General features: G+C 47.4%; 1 protein-coding gene across 1 annotated transcript in view; it reads left to right on the top strand.

The window, feature by feature from the left end:
* Window positions 1-206: 206 nt before the first annotated feature.
* ACBD6 (acyl-CoA binding domain containing 6) overlaps window positions 207-18,307 on the top strand; it is a 72,024-nt gene continuing 53,923 nt past the window's right edge. Inside the window, exons 1-3 of the mRNA XM_075322162.1 lie at window positions 207-570; window positions 4,437-4,501; window positions 14,098-14,199. Coding sequence (XP_075178277.1) covers window positions 355-570; window positions 4,437-4,501; window positions 14,098-14,199 — 383 coding nt within the window. The 5' untranslated portion in view covers window positions 207-354. The remainder of the gene's footprint in view (window positions 571-4,436; window positions 4,502-14,097; window positions 14,200-18,307) is intronic.

Below are 18,307 nucleotides of genomic sequence, written 5' to 3'. Positions count from 1 at the left end.
TTAATGGGGCTCTCTTCAGTTTAGAGAAAGTGATTGTAAAAGGAAACTCCATCGTAAGCTCCATGGTCGCCCCCTCACCGCACTTCTCCACTCCTCCCTGCACCTCTGCTGCTCGCCCCCTCTCATCTGCGACCACCGCCGCACCTGTTCTACGCATGCGCACTGGACCGGCTTTCGCGCATGTTCAGTAGAGCGCTATTTGCGGGCGCATGCGCAGTGCTTGCTGGCAGTTTTAAAATCTCAGGACGGTAGTGTGTGAGGCGAGCATCTCGGTTGTGAGGGGATCACGTCCCCCCGGGCTGTGAGCGGAGCCCCGGGCCGGCTATGTGCGGAGCGCTGCTCTGAGGACCAGACATGGCGTCCCCTGAGGTGTTAGAAGATTCCAGCTCCGGAGAGGCCTGTTCTGGGGGATACGGGGAGCTCGGGGACTTCCTGCAGGAGGAGAGGGCAGAGGAGGAGGAGGACGACGAGCTGCGCTGCACCTTCGAACAGGCGGCCCAACACGCCCAGAACCTGGCCCATGTGGCGACCACCCAGCAGCTGCTCTACCTGTATGCCCGCTACAAGCAGGTAACCGCCTGTCCCCTCATAGTGCCCCCTAAACCCAGGGCTGCCAGGGGCAGGGAGACCCATACCCCCCCCTCCACATCCCATCCCCAGCGGTGCCAGGGGCAGTGACCCCCCCCCCCCCACATCCCATCTCCAGCGGTGCCAGGGGCAGTGAGACCCCCCCCCCACATCCCATCTCCAGCGGTGCCAGGGGCAGTGAGACCCCCCTCCCCCACATCCCATCTCCAGCGGTGCCAGGGGCAGTGAGACACCCCCCCCCCCTCCCCCCCCATCCCATCTCCAGCGGTGCCACGGGCAGTGAGACCCCCCCCCCCCACATCCCATCTCCAGCGGTGCCAGGGGCAGTGAGACCCCCCCCCCCCCCACATCCCATCTCCAGCGGTGCCAGGGGCAGTGAGACACCCCCCCCCCCCTCCCCCCCCATCCCATCTCCAGCGGTGCCACGGGCAGTGAGACCCCCAATACCACATGTAGATTCAGCGGGTCATAGCCTTCCCTCTATCCTGCTCGATGCTCGGTCCTCCCAGTTTGATCTTTCCTCATGTCACAGTCCCTGGAGTTCATTGCTGGCTGTGACCTGAATGTCTTAAGCTTTCTTATATAATGTGTGTAATTGCGGTTTATGAGCCTGAGATCAGAGCACGGGTGTGTGACCGCGGTGGAGCCTGCACTGCGGCCTGTCCGGAGTGCCTACGCCTCTGCTGCTTTGTCACCAGCTTTATGGTGGCTCCAAATCTTCACATATTACTCAAAGGGATTTCCAAGGTTCAAGAAAGTTTTCTACTGTCATTCTATGTTCCTGCAATTTGCCAAATCGTGACTGTGCACACTGTCAGGATTCCCCTCTATATTCAGTGCAAGTGGCAAAGAATGAGACCTTAGGTGATTTGCATCGCCTCAGCCTCGTGCCGCCTAGATTCCCTCATCCTCAGTCTTGTTGGGGGGCACGGGATGGTCGATTGATCAAGGCGCTTAAATCTGGCGTGAACACTAAGGTCACAATGTTTTTGTGCAATTCTGCACTTTCTCAAAAACTTTGTGACCTTTGGTGTTTACGCACCAGTTCTGGCTAGCTACGCCAATATCTGCGTGTACAGAGCATGGTCCCGCCTGCCCATAGATTCATCACTGAAGAGGGGTAGTTTACTCCAGAAATCTATGGCAGCCTGTGAGTGGTCAATAAAGAAAACAAAAAAAAAAACCCAAACGCTCACAGGTCTGTTTTGGGATCTGAGTCAGAAATGAAAATGACCCCGACAAGTCTCTGGGATCGTGATCGTTACTGCCGCACTCAGGCGGCGTTCATGTGTCGATGAGTAACACAATTTTTTTTTTTTTTTTTTTTTTTTTTATATTAGTGATAAATCACTGACGGTAAAAAGTAACACTGAGTATCTGAATCAAAACATAAAAATAAAACCACGGCCGTCCGATTCCAGCCTGAAACTTGCATGGACTTGGACTCAATAATGCACAGCAAAGTCAAAGCGACCTTGCTGTGCATGTTGTAGCTTATCACTTTTTTAACCACTTCAGGGCTTAGAATCCTTGGAGCGGATAAAATAAGTAGCCTGTTCGTTCTTTGGATATTTTTGTTTGGAAGTTGCCACTCGCTACAATAGGAGACGAAGGTAAAAGACGGCAAGAGCAGTTATAACAAAATGACTGCAAAACCGCCAGTGGCGCTTCTTCAGGGGGCCGGCCGCCGGCCTTTCCTAAGCTCCTGGGTGACAGGACTTCGGTGGCTCCACCATCAGATTAGAGACACCGTTTGTATATAGCCTAATAGGTTTTTTTTTTTTTGTTTGTTTGTTTTTTTATTTTTATAGTTGGATTTTGCTCACTGAAATAACACCTAACAAGCTGCAGTGGAGAGTAACAGGATATCTGATAAGTGCCGAAACCACAGAACAGGAACTAAGTAGAGTCCTGCGCAAACAGGTCAGCTGGTAGCCAATCACAGCATGGAAGCCAGGCACAGCGCGGGCACTAGGGATCCGGAAGGCCGGGCACTGACCAGGCTTTTGGTGCCAGAAATCATCTAATACTATGGAAAAAAAAGAGAGGTTCACAAAGATCTATTGCTAGATGTATGCAGTCTGAGCCAGGGGTAGCATGAATCTGAGTCTGGCTGTACGGTTCAAGCGTTTCAGGGAAAACTGGGAGAGATTGGACTAGTCCAGAGTGCGGTCTCTGCCCCACTCCAGGTGACTGACAGGTATCTCCCATAGGCAGAGTCAATCACCTGGAGCGATGTGGTTCCGGACTATTCACCTATCTCCTTATGGGTTCAGAGAAGGATACTGTGCTGCGCTCCCCTGATGCAGGCAGCGTGAATCTAGTGACAGGAATATTTCCATTGAGTGTTTAAAGGGGACCTGTGTATAGAGCAGAAGTGGGATACATAAACATCTAGTAACAAAAACTTGTAGTGGAAAGCACAACCCATTGCTGGATCTGTTAGCTCAGGGGTGCGCTAACATGCTAAGGGGGCCGACTAGCCAAGGGAAGTAACACCCCTGCAACTAGTCCCTGGCCTCATTGGAATATTGTAAAGAATCTTTAGAAATACTTTTTCTAAAGATCTCATTATCTATGCTGCTATATTTTGGTATGATTAGGCAGGGATTAGCAATATGAACCAGAACTGCTTGTGCTTCTGGTTGCATATTGCACCTGACAGGTTCCCTTTAAAATGTGTAAGAAAAAAAATGCATAAAATGGAGCCTAAGGCTATGTTCACAAAGTGCATCTTTTTAATGTGTTTTTGATGTCACAAAGATGCACCTAATACAAGCATGTCCTTCCCCCAGCAAAGTCTGAGATTTTGCTGTCCACACTGCATCCTTTTTTTTTTTTTTTTGTTTGTTTTTTGTTTTCAACTTTGTTGCGTTTTTGAAGATGCAGCCAAGTTGCAAGTTTTTTTTTTTTTTTTTTTTTTTTTTTTTTTTCCCCAGTGTTTGAGCCCTTCCAGTCAATAGATTTGACTTACACAAACACGTTGGGCAAAATCATGTAGTTTTTTTTTCATGCATTTTTGCTGCCAAAATCGTTGCATGTTAAGATAGGCTGTGTTCACACAGTGCAACACTGAGCTTTGCTGCATTTAGCAGTGTTCTAGACTAGGAATGAGACCAGAGAGTGTCTGCAGCTGCCACTAGGGGGAGCCTGCTGCATACTATATTACTGTTCAAGGGAAGCCCTTCTCTATGTGCTAATGGCGTTCATAGACTATAGAAAGGGATATTAAACTCCCTGACAAAAATACTGAGCTCCAACTACAGTTAGATATCTTGTCCCCTCCTATATAGTGGCCAGAGATGCAGTGTTACTGAACTGCTTCTAAAAATGAGTAATTTTATATTTATTAAAAATCCTCAGCATTCTCAAGTACAAATAAAATCTTTAATCCTGTAATGTTCCTCTCATTGCCCACCTGCCTGACAGGGAGGATGGAAGTTCATTTTCTCCCTGTAGCCACCTGAGCAATTTCTCCATAGTACGTGGTGATGCACTATTGAATATGGGCCAGATCCATGGCAGGGCTGGTGATGAATCTAAGGATCTGGTAGTAATGCCCTGACACAAGTAATGTAGAGCAGTGGCTGGTGACATGTGCACGTTCCTATCCAGGACCCAGGAACAGCTGGATGACGCAGTGCAATCTTATGGGGATTGTCATGTCGCGTCTTTTACCCTCATTAATAGATGGGGGGGGGGGGATCTGCTGCCGGGGGGGGGGGGGGGGGGGGGATCTGCTGCCAGGCAGTGATGTGATGTTTTCGTGGCAGTATCTGGATTATATTAGGATGTGTAGTCAGAGGTTTTACTTCTCATCTGACCTTACGGTGTCTTGTCCTTTCCAGGTGAAGGTTGGAAAGTGCACAACGTCCAAACCGGGATTCTTTGATTTTGAAGGAAGGCAGAAATGGTAAGATGCATACAACTCCTTATGTTTTACAGTTACTACTTCTTTTTTATTTTTGTCACTTCCCAACCCAAATTCCTAAAAATCTTACAAAATGTTAATTTTCATTGGATGTGGTGGGGGTCCCCTTTTTATAGTTAAGTATTTAATAAAAAAAAGCAGTTTATTTAATCCCTGAGGATTTGTGATGTTGTGTTTCTTTTTTTTTTAAACAAAAAAAACCCTAATTGTACTTAGGGAGTGATGTACCTGTGATTTATTCAATGGCATATACTGCAATAGGGTCTCCTGTGCTTTTCCGCCTTTGGCTTTGCTCCCCCGGCTTAGTTCAGGAGCCCCCCGCCTGCCATGGTGATCACATTACAAGGGGCCTATGGTAGCCTCTCCGCAGGGCAATAACATCATGTATATGCCCCTGATAATGATTGACAGTGGCACGTAAACTGCAGCACTGGGCACCATCATTAGCCGCTGAAGTTATAGGCAGATGCCAGCTATATAACACAGCCAGCATCTGCCTGGTGTGGAGCAGGCTCCGCTCCTGAGCTGGGCTCATACTTTCTATGGCGACCAATGATGAAAAAATACACTATGGGTTAAGGGGTTCAGTTAATTTCCCAATTTATTGTGTCATTTCGCAGCACTTAAGACCTCAATATTACTGTCCCCTTTGGGGCTCACAAGCTATAGTTCCTATCTATGTGTCTTTAGAGTCTGAGGAACCTGGTGGAAACCCACAAACACAGGGCGATAACAAGCAGAGCTTCTTGCAGATGTTGTTCTTAGCGGGATTTGAACTCTGCGCTGCAAGGTAATAGGGCAAACCACCAATCACCTGCTGTGCTGCCCTGGGGGGTAATTTTAGATTTGTATACACTCCTTTTTACAACATCAAAAGTATATATAGGTTTATAGCACCAGTTCGTAGCTATTGTTTTAGGCTATGTGCGCACGTTGCGTACTAGCCCTGCAGAAATTTCTGCTGCGATCTGAAGAGCACACTTGCGCTTCAAATCGCTGCAGAAAATGTCCGTAGAGAAAAAAAAAAAGCCGATTCCATGCGCTCTGCCTGCAGCTCCCGCCATAGACAGAGCAGGAGCTGCCGGCAAAGCGCACGGAAGAAGTGACATGTCACTTCTTAGAACGCAGCGCTTCGGGCAGCAGCCGAAGCGCTGCGCTCTAAAACGCCACGTGCGCACGGCCCCTGCACAATCTTCATAGACTGTGCAGGGGACGCAGGACGCATGCAGTTACGCTGCGTTACAAAGCGCAGCATAACTGCATGTATTTACGCAACGTGCGCACATGGCCTTAGTAGCTACATTTTGGACAAACGTATTCCTAGTTTGCTGCAGTCTACAAATAAAATACTCTTTTGAGTTTGGGATTAGGGTGTAAGGGGTAAGTGACCTGATTGACATGCCAGTGTAAGGAGACTTAATGGCCATGCAGTACTACTCTGGGGAACTTTTAAAATGGGAATTTCCTTTTCAGAGAGGAAGAGGACTTGAACTACTGCAGCTTATTGGAAGTAGCTATCCTTAAAGTCAATATTGACCCTTTAATGAGTCTTGCCACATGGCTTAGGATTGAAGCCAAAGCAGAATCTCAATTTGCAGACCTGTATTTTGGCCTCTTGCCCTCCTCCGTGCACAGCGTGACCTCCTATTTGGCTGTATGAGCGGCTTCTGACTGCGCGTCTGAGGGCTCAGTTCCACTTGTGTTTTGCACAGACGAGTGATTTGATAAAACATCGGACTGCTCTCAATTGCAAAATTATGGGACAGTGTCATCTGCAATTGATTTGTCATGCTATGTCAGCATGCGAAATGAACGGCAGCATGTGGCATTTAGCAGCGAGTCTTGGCTCACGCACCCGCATAAAAGTCTATGGGTGCGAAACATCGCACTGCACACGCCATGTCGTCAGAGTGCAGTGTGATGTACGCAGAGACAGGACGGGGAGGAGATGGAGAAAGTGCTCCCTCTTCTCCGCAGCTGTGATCCGATCACATCGGTCGGCTGATGCTCGCAGCAGAGGGTCATTAGCATATCGCTTCCGATGCTCTGCGCAGGTGGAACCAAGGCCTAATACTTATAGGCCATGCAAATGTGACAAAGCTCGGCAGTCAATACTTCTTTAGGATTGCTCTCTCCAGTAGGTGGCACTAGTGTTCCTCTCTGAAGAGGCAATTTGAGTATTGAAACTTTGATTTACTTGCCCACTAAAAATGGCTGCTAATTTAGCCCCTGATCTTATGTTCTCAAAAGCAATATGCTGCTCCACTTTAGCGTTCTGGGCCCTTGTGTTTAGTGAAGTATCGCTGGAGCACTCAGCAGCGTTATCCCTAAACTGTGCGTATAGTGCTCAATCAGCAGTGGTGAGTACGGTCCGCGGCTCCTCATTCATTTAGGCTGTGCCCACGACTAGTGTTTGCAGCCTTTTGGATGTAGTGTGTTTTTCCACTTGCTCCAAAACGCTGTATTGTACAGTATAAGCACAATAGATTGGGTTTATACAGATCCCATGCCCACTGTGCATGTACAGCCCGCAGCGAAAACCGGCCTGCAGATGACCCTTCCTTGCTGAAGAATCGCATGCATGCCCTGTAGGGGAATACAAGTGAGAGACCGCCATGCCCCGAACCCTGATCGTGGGTACAAGCAGCTGTGGTCTCCTGTGGAAGAGGCTCGTGGCCCCGCAGGTCAGGACCCGCCACGTCCAGGACACAGCAGGTTCTGAGCGTGGCCATGTACCTGAGAGAACGCGAGCTGCAGCTAATCCACTGCTTGTACGATGAGGCCACACAGTGACTGATGGTGCACGGCCACAGATCACACCTCATAGCTGCTGTTTTGCGGTGTTAGTGGATATGGTCAAGTTGCAAGCAAAATAGTTATGATTTAAATATTTTGTACTTTTCTTGACTTGGTAATCTAAGGGTCTCAATTAAACCTTACTGACCTAATGAGATTGCAGGACAACAATGCACTTACAGAAAGGCGAAATGTACTCGTTGGAGCAAAAAAATGTATTGTAACTGAGCTCTGGAAAAACGTAAAGTCTGACGGCTAAGGCTGCTTTCACACATCTGTATTTTTTGCAGTGCGGCACAATACGGCGCTTTGCAGAAAAAACGCAACCGTGTTTATTTTTTTTTGCCACCGGTTGCGTTTTTTTCTTCATAGACTTGCATTAGCGCGGTATTGTGCCGCATGGCCTTGCGTTGCATCCGTTTTTTTTGTCGGATGCAGCATTTTTAGCCCATGCGGCGGCCGGATGAAACGTTGCCTGGCACTTTTTTTTTTTTTTTTTTTTTTTGTTTTGTTTTTTTTCTGCAGCGAAAAAACCGCATCGCACCGAATCCGGCACGATTTACAATGCAAGCCTATGGACGCCGGATGCAGCGTCCAGCGGCAAAAACCGCATCCGGCCACCAGATGCGTTTTTTTTGCATTGCGCATGCTCAGTATAAAAAAACGATGGGCCGCATGGAAAAACTATGCAACAGATCCGTTTTTTTTTTCGCTGCATCCGTTGCATAGGTTTTTGTGCCGGATTGAGCCGCACTGCAAAAACCGGAGGTGTGAAAGCAGCCTTTAAACGCAAAAACAAAATATAGGTCGCAAATAAGCATCCAAGCAGTTAGAGGGAATTGAAAGGGGTTTTTTTTAAACTTTTTGTAAAAGAAAAAATATTCTTTTTCTGAACCTCTGCCCTTACTGACAGTGCATGACCTACCGTATTTTTCGCTATATAAGACGCACCCCAAACTTAGACATAAAAAAAAGAAAAATGGGGTCCGTCTTATACTCCGGTGTTCTCTTTCCGGAGGGGGGCAGCATTGGTGGTGAAGCAGGGTCACAGGAGGCACAGGTTGTGCTGGCAGGCGCGGCGGGTCAGTGGCAGCGGGGTCCAGGTGCCGTGGCGTCCGTGGTTGCAGGCGTGGTGGCGTCCGCGGTGGCAGGAGCCGTGGGGTCCTTGGTGGCGGCAGCAGTGGTGGCGGGCGGGGACTGCTCAGTGGTGGCAGCGGCGGGGACTGCTCAGTGGTGGAGCAGACGGATGCGGTGTTTTCCCAGTGTGTCCGCGGTCCCGATTCAAGTAATGGCGCCCGGAGCGACGCATGCGCAGATGAAGCTCTCATCCAAGAGCTCCACCGACGCCATCATTTGAAATTGGGACCGCGGACAACTGATAACATGCTGCACAGCCGCCCGCCCCGCATGCACAGAGTGGCAGCCAGCAGGCTGCCCGGCCACCCTATGTACAAGCCGCCGGGTACCTGTGCTTGCGTGCGGTGGCAGCCGGGTACCCATGGCTGTGTGAGGGCGGCAGCTCGGTGACTGTGTGAGGGCGGCAGCTCGGTGACTGTGTGAGGGCGGCAGCCGGCTGCCGCTCGCACACAGCACCCGGCTGCCGCCCGCACACAGCCATGGGTACCCGGCTGCCACCGCACGCAACCACAGGTACCCGGCTGCCAACCCCACACAGCACCCGGCTGCCGCCCGCACACAGCCATGGGTACCCGGCCGCTTGCATACAGGCACCCGATCGCCTCAGACAGGACCCCCCCCCCCCCACCCAGGTACCGCTTTATAAGACGCACCCCCCCATTTTCCTCCCAAATTTTAGACCGTACGCTTTATAGCCCTGGAAACCTTTGTGATATACATATACCGTTTATATTCCTCAGTAGCGCACACTCCAGAGCGTTCTCCTCCAGCGCCAGGATTACTCTTGTTCCCCCCGGCCCCAGTGACTTTTTCTGGCCGGATCTTTCATACGTTTCGGCTTTCCTGTGCTTGTGTAGGGAACCAGCTTTAATGTGAAAAAACGGAACATGACTTCCCAGAAACAAATCGTGAGTGAAACCCGAGCATTGCTTATTTTGTAAGTCGTCTCCGTCAGGTTAATTCATTGTGACAGGTCCATTTGAAAAGGCAATTGCGTGTTCACCCTGAATTATAGCTTCCATTTAATTAATTTCCAAAAGCCAAATTAATCTCAGGTTGTTGGGTTTCATTCACATGCTCTATTTAATTTGTTTTGTTAGTAATTTTTGCATTGTTCCTAATATTCTCTGATGCTACTGAAGTGGCACTTATAAGAACGATCTATAAATGATATTACGGAGCTGGCCATTTTCTCATTTACATGAAGAACGTGGGGTTTTAATGTTTTATGGGTGAAGGAAGTGGCTCTTCATCAAGTGTGACCTTTTTTACAGTGTACCTCCATCCTAAAAAAAACCCAGAACTGTACTATGCTGCTGCAGACTTCTCTAGTCCTAAATGTGCACTGTTTAACCCTATAAACATAGGCTGATCTAATAACCAGTGCAATAATGTACTTTTATATACCTTAATTGCCATTTTCAGCCCCCAAAAATGTAAAGTTTAGATACCAGAGCCTGTCTTTTATGCAGCTGCTTAGTTGTCTGCAGCAGCCTTCTTTCCTCTCCCGGTGATAGCAGCAGGTTTTTGCAGGCTCCGATAAAGCGTGCAGCTGCCGGCTATTCAATGTGCAGGCACCAGTAACAGGTATCCACCTAATGTGTAATCTGCCTTTAGGCACTGTGCGCACTGGAAAACTGAATTGTCTTAAGAAAATTCCGCAGGGTCTGAAAGATTACCGCACCCGCGGTAAAAAAAAACGCGGCAAATCGCACCCGAAAACCGCATGCAATTTGCTGCGGTTTTACCGCAGTATTGTTCGCGGTATTGCCGCGTGCGGGTTGGGACATGTGCTTTAATGCATTCAATGCAATAAAGCACATTGGAAAAAAAAAGTAATTTCCTTAGATAACAGATAGCTAGAAGAATAGAGAGATGGCTATAATAGTTAGAGGGACAGACAGAGTCCCTGTGAGCACACGCTGCATTTCTCCCGAGCAGTAGTGAGTTCACATTACCGGCCGTGGGAAATGCCCTGTGGTTACCTCTGCTGTCTCGTTGCGAGGCTGCATTCAGCACTGTCAGTGTCAGTTGCGGCTGGATGCAAGCATCACAGGACGTGGATTACGCCGGAGCTGGGTGTTTCGGGGGGGGTTAATGAACGGGTGAACCAGGAGCTTTTTTGTGTTTTTATTTAAAATATTAAAATAAATGATTTTTGTGTGTGTGTGTGTGTGTGTGTGTGTGTGTGTGGTTTTTTTTTTTTTGTTTTCTTTTTCCCCCCACTTTACTTACGGGTTGATCATGAAAGCTGTCGCATAGACGCTGCCATGATCAAGCCTGGACTTAGTGGCGGCGATCCGCCGCCATGAACTCCTTATTACCTGGATCGCCACTGCATCACGGCAACAAGAAGAGCTGGGGACACTCCGGTACTGCCGCATAATGCATGCGACAGTCCCGGGGCAGCTGCGGCTGGTATTCTCGGCTGCAGGACGAGGGGGGACATTAACCCTGCCCCTCGCCCTCCCCAGCCTGAGAATACCGGGCCGCCGCTGTGTGCTTACCTTGGCTGGAAGGTAAAAATACAGCGGAGCCCACTTTTTTTTTTTCTATATTTCCGTTTGATTTCTATGTGTGTTCTATGTGTCTTGTGTGTGAGTGTAATGTGTGTGTATTCTATGTCTGTGATCTGTGTGTGTATTCTATGTCTGTGATCTGTGTGTGTATTCTATGTCTATGTCTGTGATCTGTGTGTGTATTCTATGTCTGTGTCTGTGATCTGTGTGTTTACTCTCTGCTCCGCTTCCTATTCCTGTCATAATGACATCACTTCCCTGCAAACCGCAGGCAGCGATGTACATTACCGCAGGTAAACCGCGAAATACCATAGGAAAACGCAGTGAACCGCACAGAATTTGCTGCCTGCGTTATTCCTTGCGGGATTTCACGATTACATTGCAGTCAATGGAGTGAAATGCCGCAGCGACGTGCGGAAAAGAAGTGACATGCAATCGTTTTTGCTGCGGGAATCCCGCAGCAAAACATGCAGCTGTCAAAATGCGCATAGTGTGCACAGCATTTTTTTTTTCCATAGGTTTTGCTGGTGATTCACTGCAGAGATGTTATGAACATAACATGCAGGAAATCCGCGGGAAAAAACGGTAAGTGCGCACAGGGCCTTAGAAGCAGAGACATGCAGATGGGTTACAAACAGTGCAGGGCATCTTTCTCCATTTAATGTCTTGCCTTTTGACCTCAGAGAGTCATAACAGCGAGGCACTTTTAAGTTAAGCTATTATAATATCAACAATGCATGCTGGGAATGCAGTGGAAGGAAGTTCTAGCACCTGTAGTGCTGACCGAATGCTGATAAAGTAACTTCCAACTAAAAATTAAAAAAAAAAGTGATTTTTATTAGAGCATGAGAATCGGCCCAGTTCCTGGATATCAGACTGGTATATGCACATTACTTGCTCTATGGTTTCAGCTCCTTTATGTACAGCTCGGAGATGATGTAAAACTTTTTTCGGAAGTTATTGGGCCAGAAAACCAACGTTATAGCTGAAATAAATGAGTCCACAAATCATTGATACAGGCACATTCATACTACAGCTCCGCAGTGTCCTTACCGCGTTATACAAATGTATAGACCATCACTCACATGACTGGGGCCAAAAGAGCGTCCTTTTGGTGTCTGGTATACTCGGCTGTATTTAATCTATTACTCTAGGTTTTATGTTTTTGTTGTGTGTTTAATTTTTTTTGTTTTTTTTTTTTTTTAATTTTCTTTTTGTTGCTTGAGTGGTGCTGCACCTCAAAGCCCCCTGTCATATACTCGCCCTCCAGTGGCTTCACTTTATTTAGCCTAGCTCAGAGTCTTGTGGCACCATCTTGTGCCCGTCACATCACAAGCTCCTAATGCAAAGCTATGAGAACGAGGCTGTTATAGACTTGTATTGAGTTGCGACCTCCGATACTCCAGTGTTTCATGGAGCGTATGTCAGGTCATAAATTGCCAGAGACCAACAGGAGCGTCACTGGAAATGAATGAAAGCGCCGGAGGGTGAGTATGTGACCGAAGGAAGCTGACCTGGAGTTAAAGCGCGTGTCCAGCAGAGCAAAAATAAATAAAAACATTTTTTTTATATGTATGTGACGGGTATGTATCACGGAAGCATGGAATGACAGGTATGTATCACGGAAGTGGTGTGATCCTGGGATTTCTTTCTGGTACTTGTAGTGCCACAGACATTTTCTATAGTTTTAGATGGGCCAGGATTACGGATGGCTAAGAGATGGGTGGGACTGGCCATCCACATACCCTTGCCCATGGGTGTGTCTGACACAGGTCTTAATTAGCTTGTCTGGCACATGGAGTCAGAGTGTGTTTTGGAGCCCTGCACGAGGAGCCCTGCACGAGGAGCCGCCCTGCACGAGGAGCCGCCCTGCACGAGGAGCCCTGCACGAGGAGCCGCCTCAGGCAGGTAAAGAGGCTGCTATTCTCAGGGAGGTTGGAGCCTCTGGAAGGAATCTGCCTAAGGAAGCGTGGGTTCCGTTCAACCTTCTGGAACTGAGTGTATGGAGGCTGAGGGAGCCTCTGACACTCGTAGTGTCCAAACCTGAGCGGGCGGTCCACTACAAAGACTGACCAGAAATCCGTGTCTCCTGGGGAGACAGCCATACCTTCACTATGGACATTTACATGGATTTGAAGCCCACGGTATGTGAAGGTGTTTAGTTTACCTTTTCCTTTAAGCCAGGAGAGGCTTCATTGTGTTTTGGAAGAGCAGTTTATGTTGGTTACCAATAAACTGCTGCATTTTGAGAGACTGTGTATGCCTAAGCCACCCTGCCCCGCTGCAAGCGAGTAACCCCCCCAGCCCCCCCCAAGGTTGCGAGGTGCAACGTTACTATATGTATATATAGCTAGATCTATATCTCTATTTCTCTTCACCTGAAAGGAATGTGTCCATGAACAGTGACTGTCATGAGATGAAGGGCGTTTGTAGTCCGTGTGAAGTGGGGGATTTACAGTGGAGCTTTCTGATTACAGGCAGCTCTTTTCACCTGCACAGTCAGCGATGCCAGGTATTTTTAATTGCGTCAGCGCTCTGCGGTGCTCCTGACACTTGGTAATCGTGTAGCTGAGCAGGGCTCTGTGAGTAAACTTCTCGTGCAGGGAGAGCCTGTTCTGATCTGTCCTGGGGGCGTGTTCTGATCTGTCCTGGGGGCGTGTTCTGATCTGTCCTGGGGGCGTGTTCTGATCTGTCCTGGGGGCGTGTTCTGATCTGTCCTGGGGGCGTGTTCTGATCTGTCCTGGGGGCGTGTTCTGATCTGTCCTGGGGGCGTGTTCTTTTCCCCCTGTATGGTGCATCTGCTTATGACTGGTCAGTGTCATACAGGTGGAGAAACCGTACATACTCCCAGGGACAAATCTCTGGAAATATCTACTTAAAATAAATAGAACCTAAATTTCACAAGATATGTCTGCAATGGAGAGGGGAAATGTAAATCGGTTATTTCAGCTCTGCCGTGGCTGCTCCACGTGCTCTGGTGACTGGTAGCCTTTAACAATGAGCCAATAGTTGATGACTACTGTATAATAATCTGATACAGCAAATGTGGTGTGAAATAATGCTGTCCTCTATTATCTAAAATTTAGTCAAAACTTTACTTAATATTTAGCTTTGTTTTTCTTTTAGGGAGGCGTGGAAATCCTTGGGCGATTATAGCTGTTACCAGGCAATGCGAGATTATATCGAAACTGTGAAAAAGTTGGATCCGGACTGGACCCCAAAGGTGCGGTATGAATAATAATGGAAATGTTTCCTCCCGTAGAGAACCCTCACCGCCTCGTCCTGACCTGGAGAGACAGTGACTGCACAATGTGTCCCCTTTGTGGCACCCGGAGGCACGGGGACGTCATCATACATAGCACAGCAGGCATTGTGCTGACGCTGCGCCACAGTGCCTCATTATGTTACAGCCACAGCACATCTCTATAGCAGAATTTACAGGGGTTTTCCAGGATTAGATAAATACAGCTCCTGCTTTGTGTAAGCCATGTCTGCACCTGTGATCTGGTGCTGCAGCGCCGCTCCATAGACTTGCGGTGATAAACTATGGCTGAGGGGCACTGGTTTTGGAATAAGAGTGTGAAGCTTTTCTAATCTTATGCAATGTCTTTAAAAGGTTGAGTCTGTTGTAAATGCCTTATTAAATTGCTTTATCCTCCGTTGGTCCCAAGTCACAGTCGAGCGCTGCTTTCTGCCGGATTTACAGCCTGAATCTTCAGCGCTCCTTGCAGGCCAAGTACCTGCTCAGTTTGTTTATTTTTCTGGGGTGACTTGCATGTTAGGCATAGTCCATGTACCCGGCACCCTGCTGTGCTACTCTGCTGGATACACAAAAATGGAAAACTGGGGAACCCTTTTTAATTCTGTGACCCTTTTAGGCCTTGTGCGCACTAGGCGTTTTTGCCGCGTTTTTAGCGGCGTTTTTTACCGCGTTTTTGTGCTGAAAACGCAGTGACATTGCTTCCCCAGCAATGTCTATGGGTTTTCATAAGTGCTGTCCGCACACAGCGTTTTTTTTTTTAGCTGCGTTTTTGTGGTGACCACAAAAACGCAGCATGTCAATTATTTCTGCGTTTTTCACTGCGTTTTTCACCCATTGAGTTCAATGAGATGTTCAAAAACGCAATGAAAAAGGCACATTGCAAATATAGCTGCGTTTCTATGACTAAAAACGCAGCTATAAACGCAAGGGGTGGGCAGTAAAGTGACGTGTACAGGAAGAGGATTCCTTCTGTTGGTAAACACAGAAGCATGAATCCTCCCGCTACCGTCACCGCTGCTTCCACAACCCGCCCGGTGCCATGTCAGCTCCGTGCGGCGCCATGTCTGGGCGGGAGGTGGAGGCAGCGGCGAAAACCAAAGTGAACAGTAGAAAAAAAAAAGTCATATATACTCACCTGTCTGCAGGGTCCCGGTGCCATGCCCGCTCCTGTCCCGGTCCCGCCGCTCTGGCTGTGTGCAGTCTCCCCGGGGCAGGACCTTGCTTGCAGGACCTTGCGGTGGATCACCTGATGCAGTCACCTGACGCATCAGCTGATCGTAGTCTCGCCGGCTTTTTCGCGCCCGGCAGGCTATCAGCTGATCCTGCCGTCAAGAGACTTCATCAGCTGATTACCGGCAGCTCCGGCAGCGATCGGACGGGATCAGACTCCTGTCCAATAGATCGCTCCAGGAGCTGCCGGTAATCAGCACAGCACATAAGTGAGTATTATTTTTTTTTTTTCTACTGATGCATCAGCTGATTGTATAACCGGCTTTTATACAATCAGCTGATGTGTGATGGGATTCAGGCACTTGATCCTGACACATCATCTGATCGCTTTGCCTTCCAGCAAACCGATCAGATGATATTGGATCCGGATTGGACGGCGCGGGACCCTGACCCAGGATTACTGCGGAGGGGGGTTTATTTCAATAAAGATGGAGTCACTAATTGTGTTGTGTTTTATTTCTAATAAAAAACTTTTTCTGTGTGTTGTTTGTTTTTTTTTTTTTTTTTTTATCATTACTAGAAATTCATGGTGGCCATGTCTAATATTTGCGTGACACCATGAATTTCGGGCTTAGGGCTAGCTGATGATATACAGCTAGCCCTAACTCCATTATTACCCAGCTAGTCACCCGGCATCAGGGCAGCTGGAAGAGTTGGATACAGCTCCAGAAGATGGCGCTTCTATGAAAGCGCCATTTTCTGGGGTGGCTGCGGACTGCAATTCGCAGTGGGGGTGCCCAGAGATCTTGGGCACCCTGCACTGTGGATTCCAATCTCCAGCTGCCTAGTTGTACCCGGCTGGACTCAAAAATTAGGCGAAGCCCACGTCTTTTTTTTTTTTTTTTTTTTTTTTTTTTTTTAATTATTTCATGAAATTCATGAAATAATTAAAAAAAAAAAAAAGGGCTTCTCTATATTTTTGGTTCCCAGCCGGGTACAAATAGGCAGCTGGGGGTTAAGGGCAGCCCGTACCTGCCTGCTGTACCCGGCTAGCATACAAAAATATGGCGAAGCCCATGTCATTTTTTTTTTTCTTTTTGGGCAAAAAACTGCATACACTAGTGAATGGAGGATGCTGAGCCTTGTAGTTCTGCAGCTGCTGTCTGCTCTCCTGCATACACTAGTTCTGCAGCTGTCTGCTCTCCTGCATACAATGAACATTTTGAAGAAGGAAATGACATCAGACCTTTTTTATTTTTTTCATCAACAATCTTTAATGGCATTGTGCACTGATTAAAAACGCAGTGAGCAAAAACGCAGCAAAAAACGCACCAAATCGCGGCAAAAACGCATGCGTTTTTGCCGCGTTTTTTTAGCCGCGGGTGCGTTTTTTGAGACAAAAACGCACATAAAAACGCAGCGTGAAAAAAACGCCTAGTGCGCACATACCCTTTAGGTATCACTATGAGTGATTGAGAAACCCCCTGTGCACACAGCTGGCATCGGGCTGCGTTCTGCACCTGTATTGCACTGGCCATTTAGGTGTCACAGGTCAATGAAAGCATTTGGCAAGGGGTTATGTTACACATTATTATATGATGCAGCATTATATTATTTATAACATGTTATATTCACTCCCACCTACTTGCATTTTTATTTTTTTTGTAATCTGGAGTTTCTTACTGGTTGTTTTTAGTACTGTTTTTTTTTTTTTTTTTTTTTTTTCTTTCCCCATTTGGAGTCTATTAAATATTTATTGTATTTCCCATCCATGAATAATAGCTGGCTATAAAAATTAAAATAATTTGTAGTCAAACATCAAACTCTAATCTTTTACTGCGCTCGCCAACAAAGCCGCGAATGGCCGGACTGGTAATATGTAAACTGAGACCGACGGGGGTTGAGGATGTTCAGCCTGTATCTGGCTACTGGTCTCTAATCTAACAAACCATTGCTATATACCACTAGCATTTTGCTTCTCTTTGGGGGTAGGATTATGGCTTACTTGGCGGCTTTGAGGTGACATTACACAAAAATATCCAGGCTGCTTTATTAACTCTTGGTAAGCCACACACAAGGAAAATAAATGGCCTTTATTTGCAGGAAAACAGGACTCCCAGTCCTAGCAGAGGCACTATATACAAGTGCAAGCCTGGAGATTTCATACAGGAGGTCGTCTTGCCTCCACACACAGACAACTAATGATTACACCTGCATTTTATGTCCACCATAGCATGGCACAGGGTTGGGGATATGTGCATAGCCCTATTAACCCTCTCAGTACTATATGTACTGGAACTAGCTTCCAGCCTTGCATCACAGAGGATAAGCACTTCTGTGATTCATCTCTCCCCTCCATGACGAGCCAGGCGGCCATCTCAAAAGGCAATCTGTCACCAGGTTTTATGTAATCTGAGAGAAGCATGATCTAGGGGCTGAAACAGTGGTTTTAACAATGTGTCACTTGCTGGTCGGCATGCTATCATTTTGATACGATATGGTTTTGGGTTTTTTGTTTTTTTTTTTCTGTTGCAGAATGCTGAGCCCTGTATAACCTCGCCCACATCACTGGTAGTTTTCTGTCTATTCAGTGTGCACAGTAAGCTGCCAATCAGTGGTGTGGGCGGAGTTATACAGAGGAGTTGGACTAGTTGGCACATGACATTTAGTCCTGCAGTGATCATCGGCTGCTAATAAAACTCTGATTTTATTGAATTGGTAACATACAGTCCAGTAAGTGACAGATTGCTGTAAACTGGGTCTCTGCCCTTATATCATGCTTCTCTCAGATTACGTAGCAAAACTCTGCTGACAGATTCCCTTTAAAAATACTGAATCCTCAACTGGCTTTATTATAAGTAATTGAAATGGGTCAAAATTTTTTAGTATCTATTTTAAAAAGGG

The sequence above is a fragment of the Anomaloglossus baeobatrachus genome, chromosome 8 (assembly GCF_048569485.1).
Source record: "Anomaloglossus baeobatrachus isolate aAnoBae1 chromosome 8, aAnoBae1.hap1, whole genome shotgun sequence".
In the NCBI taxonomy this organism is placed as follows: Eukaryota; Metazoa; Chordata; class Amphibia; order Anura; family Aromobatidae; genus Anomaloglossus; species Anomaloglossus baeobatrachus.
The sequence above is the reverse complement of the archived record's forward strand: the minus strand, read 5'-3'. Positions and strand labels throughout refer to the sequence as shown.